This window comes from Hippichthys cyanospilos, chromosome 9 (genome assembly GCF_059441005.1).
Source record: "Hippichthys cyanospilos isolate Australia breed blue-spotted pipefish chromosome 9, RoL_Hcya_1.0, whole genome shotgun sequence".
Classification (NCBI taxonomy): Eukaryota; Metazoa; Chordata; class Actinopteri; order Syngnathiformes; family Syngnathidae; genus Hippichthys; species Hippichthys cyanospilos.
This window is the reverse complement of record NC_142377.1, coordinates 4,624,356-4,640,023: the sequence shown is the minus strand read 5'-3', so window position 1 is coordinate 4,640,023 and position 15,668 is coordinate 4,624,356. Positions and strand designations below refer to the sequence as shown.

Sequence of the window (15,668 nt, the reverse complement as noted above, 5' to 3'; positions counted from 1 at the left end):
TTTACAAATACTTATAATTGAACTTGAAAGCATGGATGGCTGTGGGAAAAAAAAAGGGGGGGGGGGGCATGAGTAAAAAAACAAAAGACTTTCTAATGGTGAATGCACTTAAAGACCCAGAGCCTCGAAATCGATTTAGTCGGGGATAAAATCTCAGAGATCAATGATGCTGCAACTAATATCCTTCAGCTTTATTAAGTCACATTTGCATTAGCGGCACCACCATGCAATTAGGAAACCTAATCAAATTTACTCAGACCCTACCAGCCGATTACTGAGACAAGATGGATGAGGGGCATCAGCTGGTCGTGTGTCGCTGCAGCACTTGCGATGTTACTCCACCGTAGACCCTCTCGTTTACAGGGGATGTCTGACAGGAAGCCTTGATTTTTACAAAAATGGTCATGTAAAAGGTTGGAGATAGACACTTCACTGAGCGTGTTATACTTCGGGGTGCTGTTCATTTTAAAGGTTCATTTGTGAGATTCTTCGTTCGAATGTTGTTATTTATGCTAAAATGCTCAAAATTAGTCGTTGTCCCAACTTGTGACTGTAGATAACACGCTAGCTAGCTAATGCTAGTTTTCATCTTCAGTATGTTATGTGGTGTTGCCTTGTATGCGTTTTACTCGACAGCATTTTAGTTTGTGCTGGGTGGTAAATGTTAGCATATGCAAATGGTTTGTATTGATAATTATACTCGTTTGCATTGAATTAACATTTCTTATTGAAAGGAATATCGTTTGTAATTCAGTTATATGATTGATTAATATACGCAATTGTGTACATTTAGTAACACATAATTTTTGCATATGGGACTTACCTGGGTTATGTTTGGTGTGGTTTCTTTTTTTTAATACTCTTACAATATAAATGACTGAGAGCTGTACTACTTACACAACAAAATTAAAAGTTACACTCATTTGCTGTTCACTGTCTGTCTACCGAGATAGAAGCCATTGTAACATCTAGGATAGAACATTGGGTTATTAATCAAAAACATATGTATTTGTGTTTCTTTCATTTTATTTTATTTTAAACTGTCAAAGTGCGTATGACTCTTCAATAAAGTTCAGCAATCAACTGAACCAGTTTACTTTTAAATATGTCAATTTTAAAATTTGTTCAAATGCATTTTGTGTCTACAAATAGCTTGCTAAAGAGGCGATGAAGCCAGCAAAGCTAAAGGTAGGGTATTTTATTTTATTATAGTGGTCTTTGACTAAATAATTGGCAGCAACGTTTTTGTGGGGAATTTATCTACTTTGTTATAAGGAGGTGCGCAATTTACAATTTAATTATTTTTTAAACTTCAGTTTCGCTGAAATGTAACAAATTTAATTGTTAAATTGAATATGTTGCTGAATAAAAAGGGCACTTATGTTTGGCTTAAATGTTTTTTTTTTTGGTCTGTTTTGTTTCCGCAAACATTGGCAATGGGGGTCCTTGTAAAATGTGCTTTGTAAAAGGGGTCCCTGACTCCACAAAAGGTTTGAGATCCCCTGGTTTAGTCAACTGAAAGTATTTATTTGAAGGAGGCCGTTGCTTCTTCCACTGCAAAAATCGCCAGGTTTTTATTTGAGGGAGGCCCCCATTTCATTAAAAAAAAAAAAAAATGGTGCCAGACATGTGACCCACGGCCATATTTCTTCAAATAGTGGTATTGGACAGTTGTGTGATCAACCGCAAGACATGATTTTATTTGAAGGGGACATCCATTTGAGAGGAGGTCTGCATTCCTACCAAATGCTGATGTAAAAGGATGGAGCTATACTAAATACTAATTATCATATTTCTTCAAATTGTTGCCATGGTCTGTAGTCATGTCTGCTGCAGACATTGCCAGACTTTTTTTTTAGGAAGACTTCCATTTGAGTGGGGGCCCCGCAAAGTTTTGTTTGCTGTGCTGCAGGGGGCAGCACTCAGAGGATACAGACAAGGGAGGTGGTAGTGATGGCAGCTATGGTTCCCACTGGGATAGACTTCTGGGCGTCCCGCAGGTCACCGGAGCGGTTAGAGCCAGCCATGATTCCTGGACAGAAGATCACGAATGTCTAATGTTAGTAGCAAAAGGGGTTGACCTCAAACGTATGGAGGGTGCCGCCCACCTGTCACTGAAGGGAAATAGATGCCAACCAGCAGTGTGAAGAAGCTGGTGATGTCAGCTAGCACATAGCGGTTGGCGTTGGTCAGGGGGTCGTCCGGCTCCTCTGCAGACTCCATGTTGACCCGGGCGACCAGGTCTCCCTTTTCATAATACGTCCCAAACAGGTTCTCTGCGAGGATTACAGCCATCAGCGTCATCATCATTTCAACATATTAGCGTCGTACGTGTGTGTTTGTTAAGAAACAAATAGGGATTAGGAATATATTCTTCCACATTCAACAAGTGTGTAAATGGAATTTTTTTTCATTTTTCAAATATGATTTGGTTTTGTCATTTGCCAAAAATGCCAAAAGTTTTCCTTCACTCTAAATGGTTTTATGACACAGGGCTATACTCAACGAGAGACTAGGCACAAGCTCAGTCGCTCAGAGATGCGTGAATGGAGGAAAACATCACTTTAGGTCTGGAAATAGCATTATAACAAGGGTATAAGTTCCAAAAAGTAAAATTTGATGATAAAGCGCTTTACAGGTCTCTACTGTACATTTTCAAAGGGGTTAACAGTATGTTAAAAATCATGAGATCAAATTGATTACAGACAAAATATTGCTTTTTTTTATGGCTGAAATAAGTAAAGTGTCCATATAAAGTTTGAAAATGTGTAGATGTGAACTAAAAGTGATTCAAGGTCAGAAAACATCACCCAAATCATAAAGCGGACTGAGAAAATACCAAGAATCCCACAGATGTTATCAGGGTAAAAGGTGCCTTCTTTGAGGAAACAAAAACGTATAGTATATTCTGTTTTGATATTAAGCTTTTTCTAAAAACAAACAATTCCATCAATATTTCCTCATAATGCCCTTCAATGGGCAGCTGCTCCAAAAAGTCACCTAGCGTCTACAACACGAGGACATTAGAAACACATTAGAAACCACTTAACCACAAGAAACAAACCACATAAGATGTCTTTACAATGAACTTACCAAAATAGCACGACCAAACTACTGTAACTCTATTGCTTTACATTGAGAATATGGGGGGAGCAAACAAACATCTTCGTTTGGCCGCATTGGGAGGATTCATTGGTCAAGGCTGACCTAATATGATGCGACTACGCAATTGTCCTCCTCAGCATGCACTTTGGCCTTCACGTCAAATGCACAGGTAGAAATAATTAAAACAAACTATGATTCCCAATAACAGAAGTGCTTTTGGTTAAAATAATAGAGTAGTATACTTGAGACCCGTTGCTGGCGGCAGTTTTTTTTTTTTTTTTTTGCGTGTGCTATGATGCCACGTAATCTAGCAGTACTACCTTCAATGATTGACCGGTTGATCACAGTTGACACATTAAGCACCCTTGACTTAACAGGAGGTCAATCCGAAAAATGTCCTTTACGATATGCTTGTCGAACCCTTTACAGGGCACATCGGCCGCTTTCGGCCGATAGTCTAAACTGGCAAAAATGGTCTTTATTAGGTACAATTAGGTACACATTTTTCTATTTTTTAAGGGGCAAGAATTTTCAGGATGAAGCTCGATTGCTCGTTACCTGAACTCTGAGAATCTGTGATGGCATTTTCAGTCGAAAAGTGGCAATTTTTGTTTCTCTGAAAATAATTTCGCACCGACCTGTCCAGATTCCACTGGTAACTCCGGGGATGCCCTGGGCCTGCGTCACATTGTTGGCAATAAAATATTTGTCACAAGTGGCGTTGAGCAGGGACGAGTCGCAGAACATGCGCCACAGCTGCGTGGTCACCGTCCCGTTGGCTGTCTCCACAGTCTTGGCGCACACGTCAAAGGTCTTCCACACCAATGTGCGGTTACCCAGCAAACAAACGCTGAAGGAGGTCCAGAAAAAAAAAAAAAATCTCTCAGAACATTATAAACTCATGTTATGGCTAGCGGATATGGCCCAAAATTAACATCTCAATTTCTTTGTCATTTTAAACAAGTATGATTTCAATACATCTCTGTGAGCCCTGCAATTAGCTGGCAACCGGTTCAGGGTGTGCCCCGCTTACAGCCTGAAGACAGCTGGGATAGGCACCAGCAAGCCCTTAACCCTTGTGAGGATAATCAGCTATAAAAAGTGGAAAATTTCAATAAAAAATACTGTAATTCCCCAAATACAACCGAAAAGATGTCTCTGTATGACTTCTTTTTTCGAAAGAAGTCTCGACATCATCTCTTTTCATCTGTGAAGCCCTTTGAGACTTCGGTGACGCAGGGCTACACAAATAAAATTTGATTGATTGATTGATGTCAGTTGGGTGTTTGCAACAAGTTCCTGATGCTGCTAACAGTAGCTCATGTTAGCTGAGGTTGCCACGGCTTTATTTTCAATAAAAGAAAAAAAGACAATGCCTATCCTTGTTCACACACAGGAATATTAAGGAGAGGATCATGTAAAATGATGTCTCCAGCTGATTCAATTAAGAGTGCACCGGTTAGAGAACATGGAAAGGTATTCCATTTGATTGATTGCATTTTTTTGTCAAATAGTCCACACACAATCATAAACTTGGTGAAACACGAATGCTGGGTAGCTTCGGGTTATTTATGTTAAAACAATATAGAAACACGTCATGAGGAAAAGAAATAACAACCGCTTCGAGCGCATTCAACACTGGTGAGGTGTATTGCTTAACTTACTGCACAACAAATATATAACTTATGAATATAAATACAAAAAAAATATCAAGAGTTTACAAAAGATTGGATTTATGATATTTTGCTGTAGGTTTTACATTGTTTCCAAAGTGTTGGTGCGCCTTATACACGGTAACATTGAAACTACCCGAATTTTATAATTAGGAGGGTGGAGGGGGTTTTATACATGGTTGTATCTTATATTTGGGGAATTATCATACTAAAACCAAGAAACATATGTATGTTTGATTTTTTTCAAAAACAAATCCTGTAGACAATGTTCAGGCACAATAGTGTGTACTGATTTTAAATGAATTTGAACATAAACTTGCCATTCATTGCTGCTGAAAAAAAAAATACCAGTACAGGAAATAATTTTCCTAAAAGCCACAATTACCTGGTCAGTACGGCAATGGTTAATGAATCTTGTGAACCACCCTCCAGTATTCTGCAACTTGTGCAATACCCCCATTTCTCAACGTAGCTGATTTTTAAATGACGGAATCTCATTATTTCCCATGATTGGACAGATTTAACACTTATTCTTGCAACAAAAACAATGGACATTAAATACAGTGACTGTACCAGTCAAACATTTGGAAACACTCCTTACTTTAATTTTCAGTCACCGACATTAAGAAGATGTATTAATGGTAAACAAAACATGTTAATCAAAAGAGAGAATGTTTTATAATTTAGATTCTTCAAAATAAACAACTTTTGCCTGGATAAGGTTTGCACATACAGTATTTTCTGTCAGCTGTCACCTGCATTAACTTTTAAATCATGGCTGTGTATCTATCTTAAAGAGTAAATAGAATTACCTTCTTGACCATTAGGAGTAAGTAGATGTGTTTGAATTTGAAGATGTTTCTAAACTTCTTACTGGTGTATCCATTGAAGAAAAATGGACTTACATGCTTTTTATATGCTTCCAGCGCATTTGACAATTTGGTGGCTGAAAGTAGACTACACCTTAGTTTCTAACATTGCGCTTCTGTGGAAATACTAAAAGAAAGGAAAGACTCTTTCCCACACACACACACGTAAACAAACGGCCTCCAATGAAAAGCATTCACGTGTACTTTGGTGTCGATTCAGTCTTACGGAAAGTCAGGAGGATCCACAGCTGTCTTGATGACGCCAGCGTAGACGGCCAAGATGGAGAGAATGACGCAGGCCAAGAATACCAAAGCCAGCTTGTTGACGTACTTGACGCCGACAAACACCACAGTGGCCATGGAGGTGAGCAGGATGGTGCCGTACACGCGCATGTTGTTGAGCAGAGCCGCTTCCGCCTCGGCGCCCTCCAGGCCCTCCAGTGGGAAGATGGCCGCCTTGGGCACAATGTAGATCTGGACGAGCAGAGATGACACATTATTACAATTATTATATTTTTAGCTATTCCTAAGTATAATATCAAGCAGATACAAAAGTAGTGCAAAGATTGTGCAAAGAAATATTCTTTTCAAATAATCACACAAAAGTTAACTAGATTCATGGGGAAAAATAAAAATAAAGTGTACTAAGTAATTAGTACTAAAAAAAGTTAAAAAAAAATGTTAAAAGAAAATATAAAAACATCACAATTAAAAACATAGCTTGATTAAATAACTAAGATTAACGTCAAATTAAAAAAAAAGTTGTGGGGGGCATTGTGAAAAAAGAACCCTAACCCTAAAATAAGATAAAAAACTACATTCATTTAAATTTAGTCTAAAAAGAAATACAGTTTTTTTTAAAAAAAAGATATGATTACATACATTTTTAAAATTACCACACCACAAAACACAAGTCAAAAACCAAGAAAATGAAAGCCAAACACATACAACTAAAGAAACGGCCGCATTTATTGAATGTGATAAAATATGATAATAAAATGTATAAATAATGTAAAAATATCATTCGAAAATGTTTGAATGTCACTTATCTACAGTAATCTCCTTCCTCCACCTGCATGGGGAATCACACTCGGAAGGATCAGAGGCGTAATTCTGCTGCCTTCTTGTTTACTGTGCAATTCAATCAATTTCACCTACTGGGATTTTCTTCATAAAATGTATTTATTCATTTATTTATAAATGTGATAAAAGACGTGAGAAAACCTACTCAAGGTGAGAAAACACGGCATTATCATCATTTCATTTCACCGGTTAAAAAAAACAATTAAATCAACCTTGGAGAAATCACATAGGGCTGAACAAGTGTTTATAAAAAATCGACACCCCCTGTTAAACGCCGGTTGTTGTTTTTTTGCTAAATGAAAAATGTCCACGATAAATCTTTCCATATTCTTTTTTAAAGCATCAATTAGAACTATATAAACTATCAATGCTATGTACAACATGCACAAGCCAAATAAACAAAGGAGAAGTAAATGGGATAATGTGGCTGCCTGAATGTGCTCTATATTAACATGACCTTAATAGAGGACATTATTAGACTACATGATGACTCAAAAGACATTTCAAATCTTTTAAAGTCCGGATTGTTATTCTCTCAACTGGTGGGAAGGGGCATGCTCAAACATGGAAAAGTTTTGTGACACAACTGACTTTGAGTCACAATGTGTATTATTTTAGACCGTCGGTCATTTATGAAAATGCACTAAAAGGTGTAAATAAATGTTTTCTATTCAACCAGCATATGTTTTAGTCTACTGTAATCCCTAATTTTTGTGGTTAATGAAGACCGGAACCCCCTGCGATTAGTGAAAAACTGCAAAATAGCGTTTCCACTCCCCTTCCAACAGAATTTTCATGCATGTGTATCTGGGTACCTGAACTTTTAAAATGTGAAAAGTGTTTATACTTTACATATTTCAGATTACAAAAGACTTACTCCAGTACACATATTTACTTAATCTTAAATGATTTAACTTAATACAGTAACTGAACCGTTATGCCTTCCTGGCTCACGGAGAGCCATGGTAATATTAGTGGCGCCCAGAAGTCTACTTAGAGTGAAGCCTGTAACTGACCAAACATGATAAAAATCAGAGTTTACGCTTGAAATTCCAATTTATTACAAGCGGAATCTACATAAGAGATTTACAATGTTTTGCTGCATCAGTGCTTTTTCCTGCTCTTTCTTTAAGTCTATCTAACGGCGTGTATGGGTTTAAAGAGGGAGGCGGGCACTCTTACAAGACACTTGATTGGCTCCCAGCGCGACCATTGACCAACGAGGGCAGGAGTTATAATTTACTCCCGCTCGGAAGTAGATTATTACTCCTGTATCTACTCCTGACCAGTGACGGCTCCAGGAGCCAATCATGTGTGTTGTTGTAGTGACTGTTTTCCTCATGAAACTGCTGTTAGGTAGATGCAAAGGAAGAGCAAGACAGAGAGCACATCTATCTATCTATCTATCTATCTATCTATCTATCTATCTATCTATCTATCTATCTATCTATCTATCTATCTATCTATCTATCTATCTATCTATCTAGCTAGCTAGCTAGCTAGCTAGCTATGCATTCACTCCATCAACAAACCGAATTAAACACATTTAACTAGACTTCCTCATTTGAATAATATGCTGACATTGTCTGCAGCATGAAATAAAAAGGTATGAAAGCTATATTATTTTATCTATTAGAGTGAATAAAATTCCAGTGACATATTTGTTTTTATTTTACTACATATTCTGAAGCTTTCAAGCTTGTTTTTTTAAAATTTGTATTCATTTTTACTTTATTTTACTTACATATTTATCTACATTTTGTTGTGTTAATTTGTTTATTTTATTTTTTAAATTAGATTTTATTCCATTTTAATCCTTTTTATTTTCATTTTTCTTTTTAATATTGACAACAGTGGTGTTTAATATGGACATAGCTCTGTTAAGAATGAACCAAAAACATCCTAAGTTAATGGGAGTCAGCTCACACCTCCCGGTGTTTCAGCCGAAATAAAGTTCAGAGGCTGAAGCAGGCGTTCTGACATTTGTTTTCGCTTTGTAGATGTGTAGACATTATACAGTATCTAGCATATATAATCACAGTAGGAGTTCTATGTTTTCCATGTGACCTGATGTTATCAACCGCAGTCGCTTCCCAAAATAGCAGCATTAGTTTCATGCAAGGATGAAACGTATTCAAATGAGCCTTTTTGTTTTCCCTTTGAGATGAGCTCTTCTGGATTGTTACTTCACAATGAAAACTGTAAGACAGAATTGACCTAGAAGACAGAATTAACCTCCAGGCGTGATCAAACTCTGCATATCCATTAAAGATGTACGAACAAGAAGAGGGGGACAAAAAACTCACACAAATAAAGAAAATCACACAGACACACGCATTGTGGTATGTTGTTCGTGGGGGACTAATGCGATGAGAGTTCCAGTATTTCAAAGTAGCCTCTCGGTGTCTTGATATCCCCCCATTGCAGCATTTGCATAATTAGCTGTATGAAGATGGGGATGAAAGATGTCCCCCTCACGTTTCATCAGCTGATCAACATTCAGCACGGGGAGGAGGTGGTCACGTGTCAAATCAACGGGAAAGTCGGTATCTTGAATTCAAAATGGGAGACTTTCAAAGAGACGCTTCAGAGGAGCTTGAGAAGAGCTGGATTGTTTGCTAATGAAAACCGCGCAACAATATGTATCTGAGGATACTGTCCAATCAAAACAATTTCAATATGTTACGTAACTGACAACGCTATAATTTCCCTTTTGTTCCTTTATTGTCTCACAATATCATAATGTTATATCTTTAAAAAAACTAACTAAATCTATTTTATTATATTGTTGCTCTTTCAAATGTTTTCCCCATTTTTTGTGTTCTTTCATTTAGTCTGTTTGTTTAAAATATGAATTTTTAAAACGTGTATCACAGTTTTTTTCTTAAATGCTCATGTTTTAATCACCGTATTTAAGTTACTTGGAACATACAGTATCAACGTGTGATATTAAAAATTAGAAGAATTCTTTGTATTCTTTTTTCTTTCATGTCTTATTTTATAGGCTATAAAATATACAGTGATCCCTTGTTTTTTGTGGGTATTGGGAACCAGAATTCCCCCGCGAAAAATAAAACCCACGAAGTAGCGTCCCCACTTTTCAATAAATAAATATATATATATGTATATATATATATATATACTTTTTCTTGTTTTTAATGATTTTTTTAAACTGTTCACTTACTGTATAGTGTTTATATTTAATCGTTTAAGACTTAAGTAAATATGTCTACATCAGTAGTTCCACGTCGGAGGAGGGCCCGTGGCAAGTGCATTTATAGTTACTTTGTCCGTCTGGCATGCAAGAAACCCTCACAGCGTGTCACCGCGATACAATATTGCATTTACAATTTTTTTTCCCCTTAAAAAATCCGCGAAAGACCGAGGCAGGGAAAATCAAAGCGTGAACTTGAGAGGGATCACTGCATACCCAAATACCCTTATACTTTTGACTGATTAAGTAGAACAAAACAACCAACAAAAGACGTCCACTTTGTGTGAAACACATCTTGAGTATGAAATGGATTTAATGATGAATACAGCAACAAAGAAGGGAAACAATAGAAGTGACTTCCGATGTAATCGATTCTGACATAAAACTCTTGGTCTTGCAAATCCAATCAACATTCTGTATAGCAATTGGATGTCGAGTGAATGCAAAGATGGGCTCATTGAGGACAATTGTAGCCACTGAGGTGATGAAAATTTCTTTGACTTCTCTTCCTCAAGACAATCAGCCAAGTCAAAGTGCTCAAAGGCACTTTTCCTCCGTATTAAACACACTGACCCAAATTCCAAAAGGGTGAACCTATTTGATTTACACTATGACCTACAGCAGGAAGCACTGAGGAGTTGAACTGATGAAATGTAGTTTAACTTGTTTTAATTCATCAAAATACTGTATAATAGGTCAAAGGTTTTAGCTTCTTTAATTTTAGCTTCCCCTGGCTTTCCTGTGTAGAGTTTGCATGTTTTCCTTGTGTGCGCATGGGTCTTCACATTGCTCTGAGATGTGATTTCGATTGTGAATGTTTGTTTGTCTCTGAGTGCCCAGCAATTGGTTGGCAACCAGTCCAGTGTGCACCCCCCCCCCCCCCCCCCCCCCCCCCCCCCAACTGCCCAAAGAAGGCTGGGATAGGCACTAGCAAGCCAGGAACGCGTGTGAGGATAAGAAATACAAAATACAATATTTACCCTGTAGTATAAATATATACTTAGTAACACAATTGATTGATTATTCATTTACTTGATGTTTGCATCTATTTTTAATTTCTACTCTTTTGTATCATACAAATTCATGACATCACACAGGAAGCACTTTGCATGGCCTCAAACTCAACTTAAGTAACAAAACAATACAACATATTATCGCTCCTGTGCATTTGGAAATAATTCCTGGATCACTGGAAACGTAAAATAGAAATGTACAACTTAAACAACCTAAAAAGGTCTCTCTCTCTCTCTCTCTGCACTCATCACCAACATACCAACACTAACATCTCAAGACAAAGAAGCGGAACAAATTAATTTTGTAAGTCGAGGTACCACTGTACAATCATATTGAAATAATGAATACAAATGTCCACGACAGTGGGACTATGAGTGTGAATCGTGTGTTTCTATGTGTGCCCTGTGACTGATTTTATGGCAGACTAGGGTGACTTTCGCCCAAAGTCAGCTGTGACAGATGGAGCTCATCTAAACGGCAGCGATAGGGAAGCACAGAAATGTTTCTCACCAGCAGCAGCTCAATGGCGCCCAGGATGTACATGGCTCCGGCGTATGTGGTCCCCAGGTAGAAGCAGATCCCCACCGCACCCCCGAACTCAGGGCCCAGCGAACGGGATATCATGTAGTACGAGCCTCCAGCTATACAAACACACCAACACATCTTGAACATGGAATAATCAACATCTTCATTTCAAAATCAACAACATCATTGCTGTAAACTAGTGCTTCTCAATTCTTTTTTGCAAAGCCCCAGTCAGGAAAGAGAAAACATTTTGCGCGGACCCTTGAATATAGTGTAAATAAGATTATCTATAAAAATTGCATAATGAAAATGGCATCGTTTTGAAGATGAACAAAAGATAAAAGTAATATGAAAGAACTTTCAACAAATGTTAACTACCGGCACTTATTTTACAGGGTTTATAAAGGTAACAGGTTAGTCTGATGCAGAAAAATATGGAACTGAAAAAATGATAAGGGTACTTGTTTACACTAGAAATGTTTTTGATCAACTGAACCATTTGAAGCAGAAAAAAATCAATTCAATTCAATCAATAAATAATGATACATAATGATGAATATAGATTAATTGATGTTCAACGTTAACAAAGAAGCAGCATTATCTGAAACGTTTTAACTTAAAAATATGTATACAACATTGAAAAAATGCTCAGCACAGTAATTAAAATCATTTCAAATTTATAACTCCGGCACAGACTTTGATAATGAGTGCCATGCACCACCTAGTGCCGTGGATGTGCAATTACACTTCACTAAGCAAAAGTAAAGCCTGTTCCCTAGGGTCATCCAAGACCCGCTCCCAGCATCGCATCACCCCAGGGGTGCCCACACCCACTATTTGAGAAGAACTGAACTAAACAAAACAAACAAACTACAAGAGCAAAAATATCAAATGAAATAAAAATCACACACACTGAAGTGTGTTGACATGTGTTCTCAGCATTTGACTGATGGACGCGTCGGGAATCATTTGGTGAATTTCAAGCAAGGAGGAAATAGGTCTCTCTCTCTTTTTTTTTTAATAGCCGTATGTATGACCTGTCCAGGAATTTGACCTCCCATTTTCAGGGTGGACCACTTTATCACTAGGCCATTGAGCTGCTTAATGTATCACTTCAACATTTGTGACACCCATCATTACGTTCTTAATTTGCCAGGACTGGCCCCTGTCTTGTGGCATCTTAGGGCATTGGCAGATGTTGTGTAAAGTGAATCATGAGTGAACAAAGTGAGTTTAGTTTAGAATAGTTTAGAATAAACTGCACAAAAAAATGTAAATTTTTCCTTAATATGAACCTGATCTCCATTTTTCTCAATTTAATTCTTAAAACAAGCTTTGTCTTTGTTTTTTTCCTCCTTTTTTTTAAAATCACTTTATTGGTATGTACATTTTGATAACATTTCTGTTTTTTTGAATGTTAAGAAAATGAGATATAAAACAGGCATGAATTTATTTCATTGCCATTACACAGTCATTAAATTTAGACGGAGTATATAAGGATTTAAAATGTTGCCTTTTTTTTAATTTGGTAACAATATTGAGAAATGTTGCGTGAAATTTCCAGTACAGTTAATGAAGTAGGTCATTAATGGTCATTATTTCTCATGGGTTAAAAAAAAAATAAAAAAAATGGAAAAAAGGCCTGACAAGATTATGTGGACATTGTGTGTTAGATTGTGGTCATAATCATGGTCAAAGATTTCCTGGCTAGCTTAGTGGCAGGCAACAAAATAGCTATCAATTTGTAATAAGCAGGGCAACTGTAGAAACTTGGCCAACAGCCACACGCCACTATACATTTTAAAGAATATCTTCACAATAACTCATGCCTTTCAATAGATAAAATGGATACAAGTCAGATAAAATGGGACAGCTTGGTGATTTTTTTAATTTATTTTTGTGGTTTCTGTTCTTTTTTTTCCAACAAATTTTTGAACTCCATAGCCCTGGGCACCCCAATTTTGAGAAAATAAAACTATTCAACGTAATATTCAGTTTTGTTCTGTGTTTCACACTTTAAAGGAGTGAGATTTGTAGAAAATAGCATGAAAATGAACGACAACACCACTGTTTACAACATTCCCTTGTAAAAATTGCAATTTCACCAGGTGGTCTCCTCTGTGAGGCAATGTGCACAAGCAGGTAGATGCAAATGCTGAAACTAATGCTGTACAATAATAAAATGATTAGAATTTTCAATGCTCTATTTTTTGAGTGGAGTGGAGTTCGTCAGGCCGTGGCCTCCAACTCACACTGGAGCGGTTCGCAGAAAGTGAAGTGGCTGGGATGAAGATCAGCACCTCCAAATCTGAGGTCATGGTCCTCATTCGGAAAAGGGTGCAATGCCCTCTCCGGGTTGTGGATGAGGTCCTGCCCAGAGTAGAGGAGTTCAAGTATCTCGGGGTCTTATTCACGAGCGAGGGTAGGATGGAACGGGAGATCGACAGAGGGATCGGTTCCACATGGCGTACCGGTCAGACGTGTGAAGAAAGAGTTGAACCCAAAGGCGAAGCGCTCGATTTACCGGTTGAGCTACGTTCCCGCCCTCACCTATGGTCACGGGCTGTGGGTCGTGACCAAAAGAATGAGATCCCAAATATAAGCGGCAAAAATGAGGTTCCTCTGTCTGGGCTCCCCTTTAGAGATAGGGTGTGAAGCTCAGTCATCCAAGTGGGACTCAGTGTAGACAATTTACTCCTCTGCGTTGAGAGGAGCCAGTTGAGGTGGCTCGGGCATCTGGCTAGCATGCCTCATGGACGCCTCCCTGGTGAGGTGTTCCGGGCATGTCCCACTAGGAGGAGGCCCCAGGGGCAACCCAGGACATGCTGGACAGACTATGTTTCTTGGCTAGCCTGGAAACGCCTGGAGAACCTCCCGGAGGAAGTGGACGAAGTAGCCGGGGAGAGGGAAGTCTGGGCTTCCAATGCTCAAGCTGTTGACACCACAATCCCCATTCTAGTTAATTGATGGATGAATGATTAACATTTTTTTCAGTGGTCTCCATACTTTTGACAAATAAGAATATAAAAAATGTTCCATTAAACACATCCTACGCAGTATTTTATTCTAAAATTGCATTTAAAAAAATAAACACCTACTCAGATAGTGTGCTGTTTAGGATAGACGTCTACTTGGCAACTTTTCCTACTCAACAATGATGTTTTGATCATGACGTCAACTTGTCACTGATGGTGCGTTTTTGAAATGAGAAGTGTAGAGACTCGTATCTCAAGGCACCACTGTACTTTACTGAAAAAAAATCAACAACTTATGAGACGACATTCAAGACTAGTCAATGTCAACTCCACTTTCATCTCATTAGTGTTGAAAAAATGTGTAATATACCGTGTAGTGTTGTTAATTGAATAATTCTTCCTCTAACCCTAACCCTCAGGAAAAACATTTGTGCAGCAAAATGCAGGGGTGATACAATGCCTGCCCCTGCGGTCCTACGTTCACTTATGCCTTGCTCGCTTATCTCTTTTTATTGTGCTTCACCACAGCCTTTGCATTTTCTAATTCTGAGCAAATGAACTGAATAGAAATAAACAAGCTTAATCAGCATTGTGCAGCCACGGTCGTCGTAATTGGCCAACTTTTCCAGTGAGCCGTGAGGCATGCCCGCACACACATTACCCGACGTATACCACACAACTTTCTTCTTGTCTGGTCGCCACTTTTATTTAGTTTAAATATCATTTTTATAAAAGAATCCCAGACTGGAGTTTTTAGTGGGGGCGTCATGAGGTGCTCGTCAAAACGCACCGAGAGTGACCGGGGACTAAAAAATGGAAAATTTAGATGCAAACTGGTGTCAAAATGCAATTTCGGCATGTCGTCACCCACCTGGCACGACTCCATTGGTGGCAATGGCGCTCATGGAGATGGCAGTCAGCATGGTCTGCATAAGAGAGTGAGAAAAACACATTTGAAAATCTCTGTTAAACATTCAACTGTTAAATGTTGAGCATTTTCATTGCATATATGTAGTGTGGAATGTTCTGGGTTAAGTTTGACGTTTGTCATTTTTGTGTTTTTCAAGTCACATTGGGAATGCCATCAAAGGTCAGGGTGAACAAATTAGATTTAGTCAAGCTTGATTAACAACAGTATGTAAAGAAAATGTGAAGGAACTGCAGAAAACAAAAGATTGACTTGAACATCCAACTTCAGGTTTGATGCACT

At 38.1% G+C, this 15,668-nt stretch overlaps 1 protein-coding gene across 4 annotated transcripts in view; it reads right to left on the bottom strand.

Moving 5' to 3' along the window:
* The window catches only part of slc12a5a (solute carrier family 12 member 5a), a 184,453-nt gene that overhangs the window by 18,672 nt on the left and 150,113 nt on the right, over window positions 1–15,668 (bottom strand). For all 4 annotated transcript variants that reach the window (XM_088422436.1, XM_088422437.1, XM_088422433.1 and 1 more), the window contains exons 5-10: window positions 15,330–15,384; window positions 11,469–11,599; window positions 5,874–6,121; window positions 3,744–3,955; window positions 2,109–2,276; window positions 1,934–2,032 (exon numbers count right to left, since the gene is read on the bottom strand). In XM_088422436.1, the coding sequence (XP_088278562.1) occupies window positions 1,934–2,032; window positions 2,109–2,276; window positions 3,744–3,955; window positions 5,874–6,121; window positions 11,469–11,599; window positions 15,330–15,384 (913 nt within the window). The remainder of the gene's footprint in view (window positions 1–1,933; window positions 2,033–2,108; window positions 2,277–3,743; window positions 3,956–5,873; window positions 6,122–11,468; window positions 11,600–15,329; window positions 15,385–15,668) is intronic.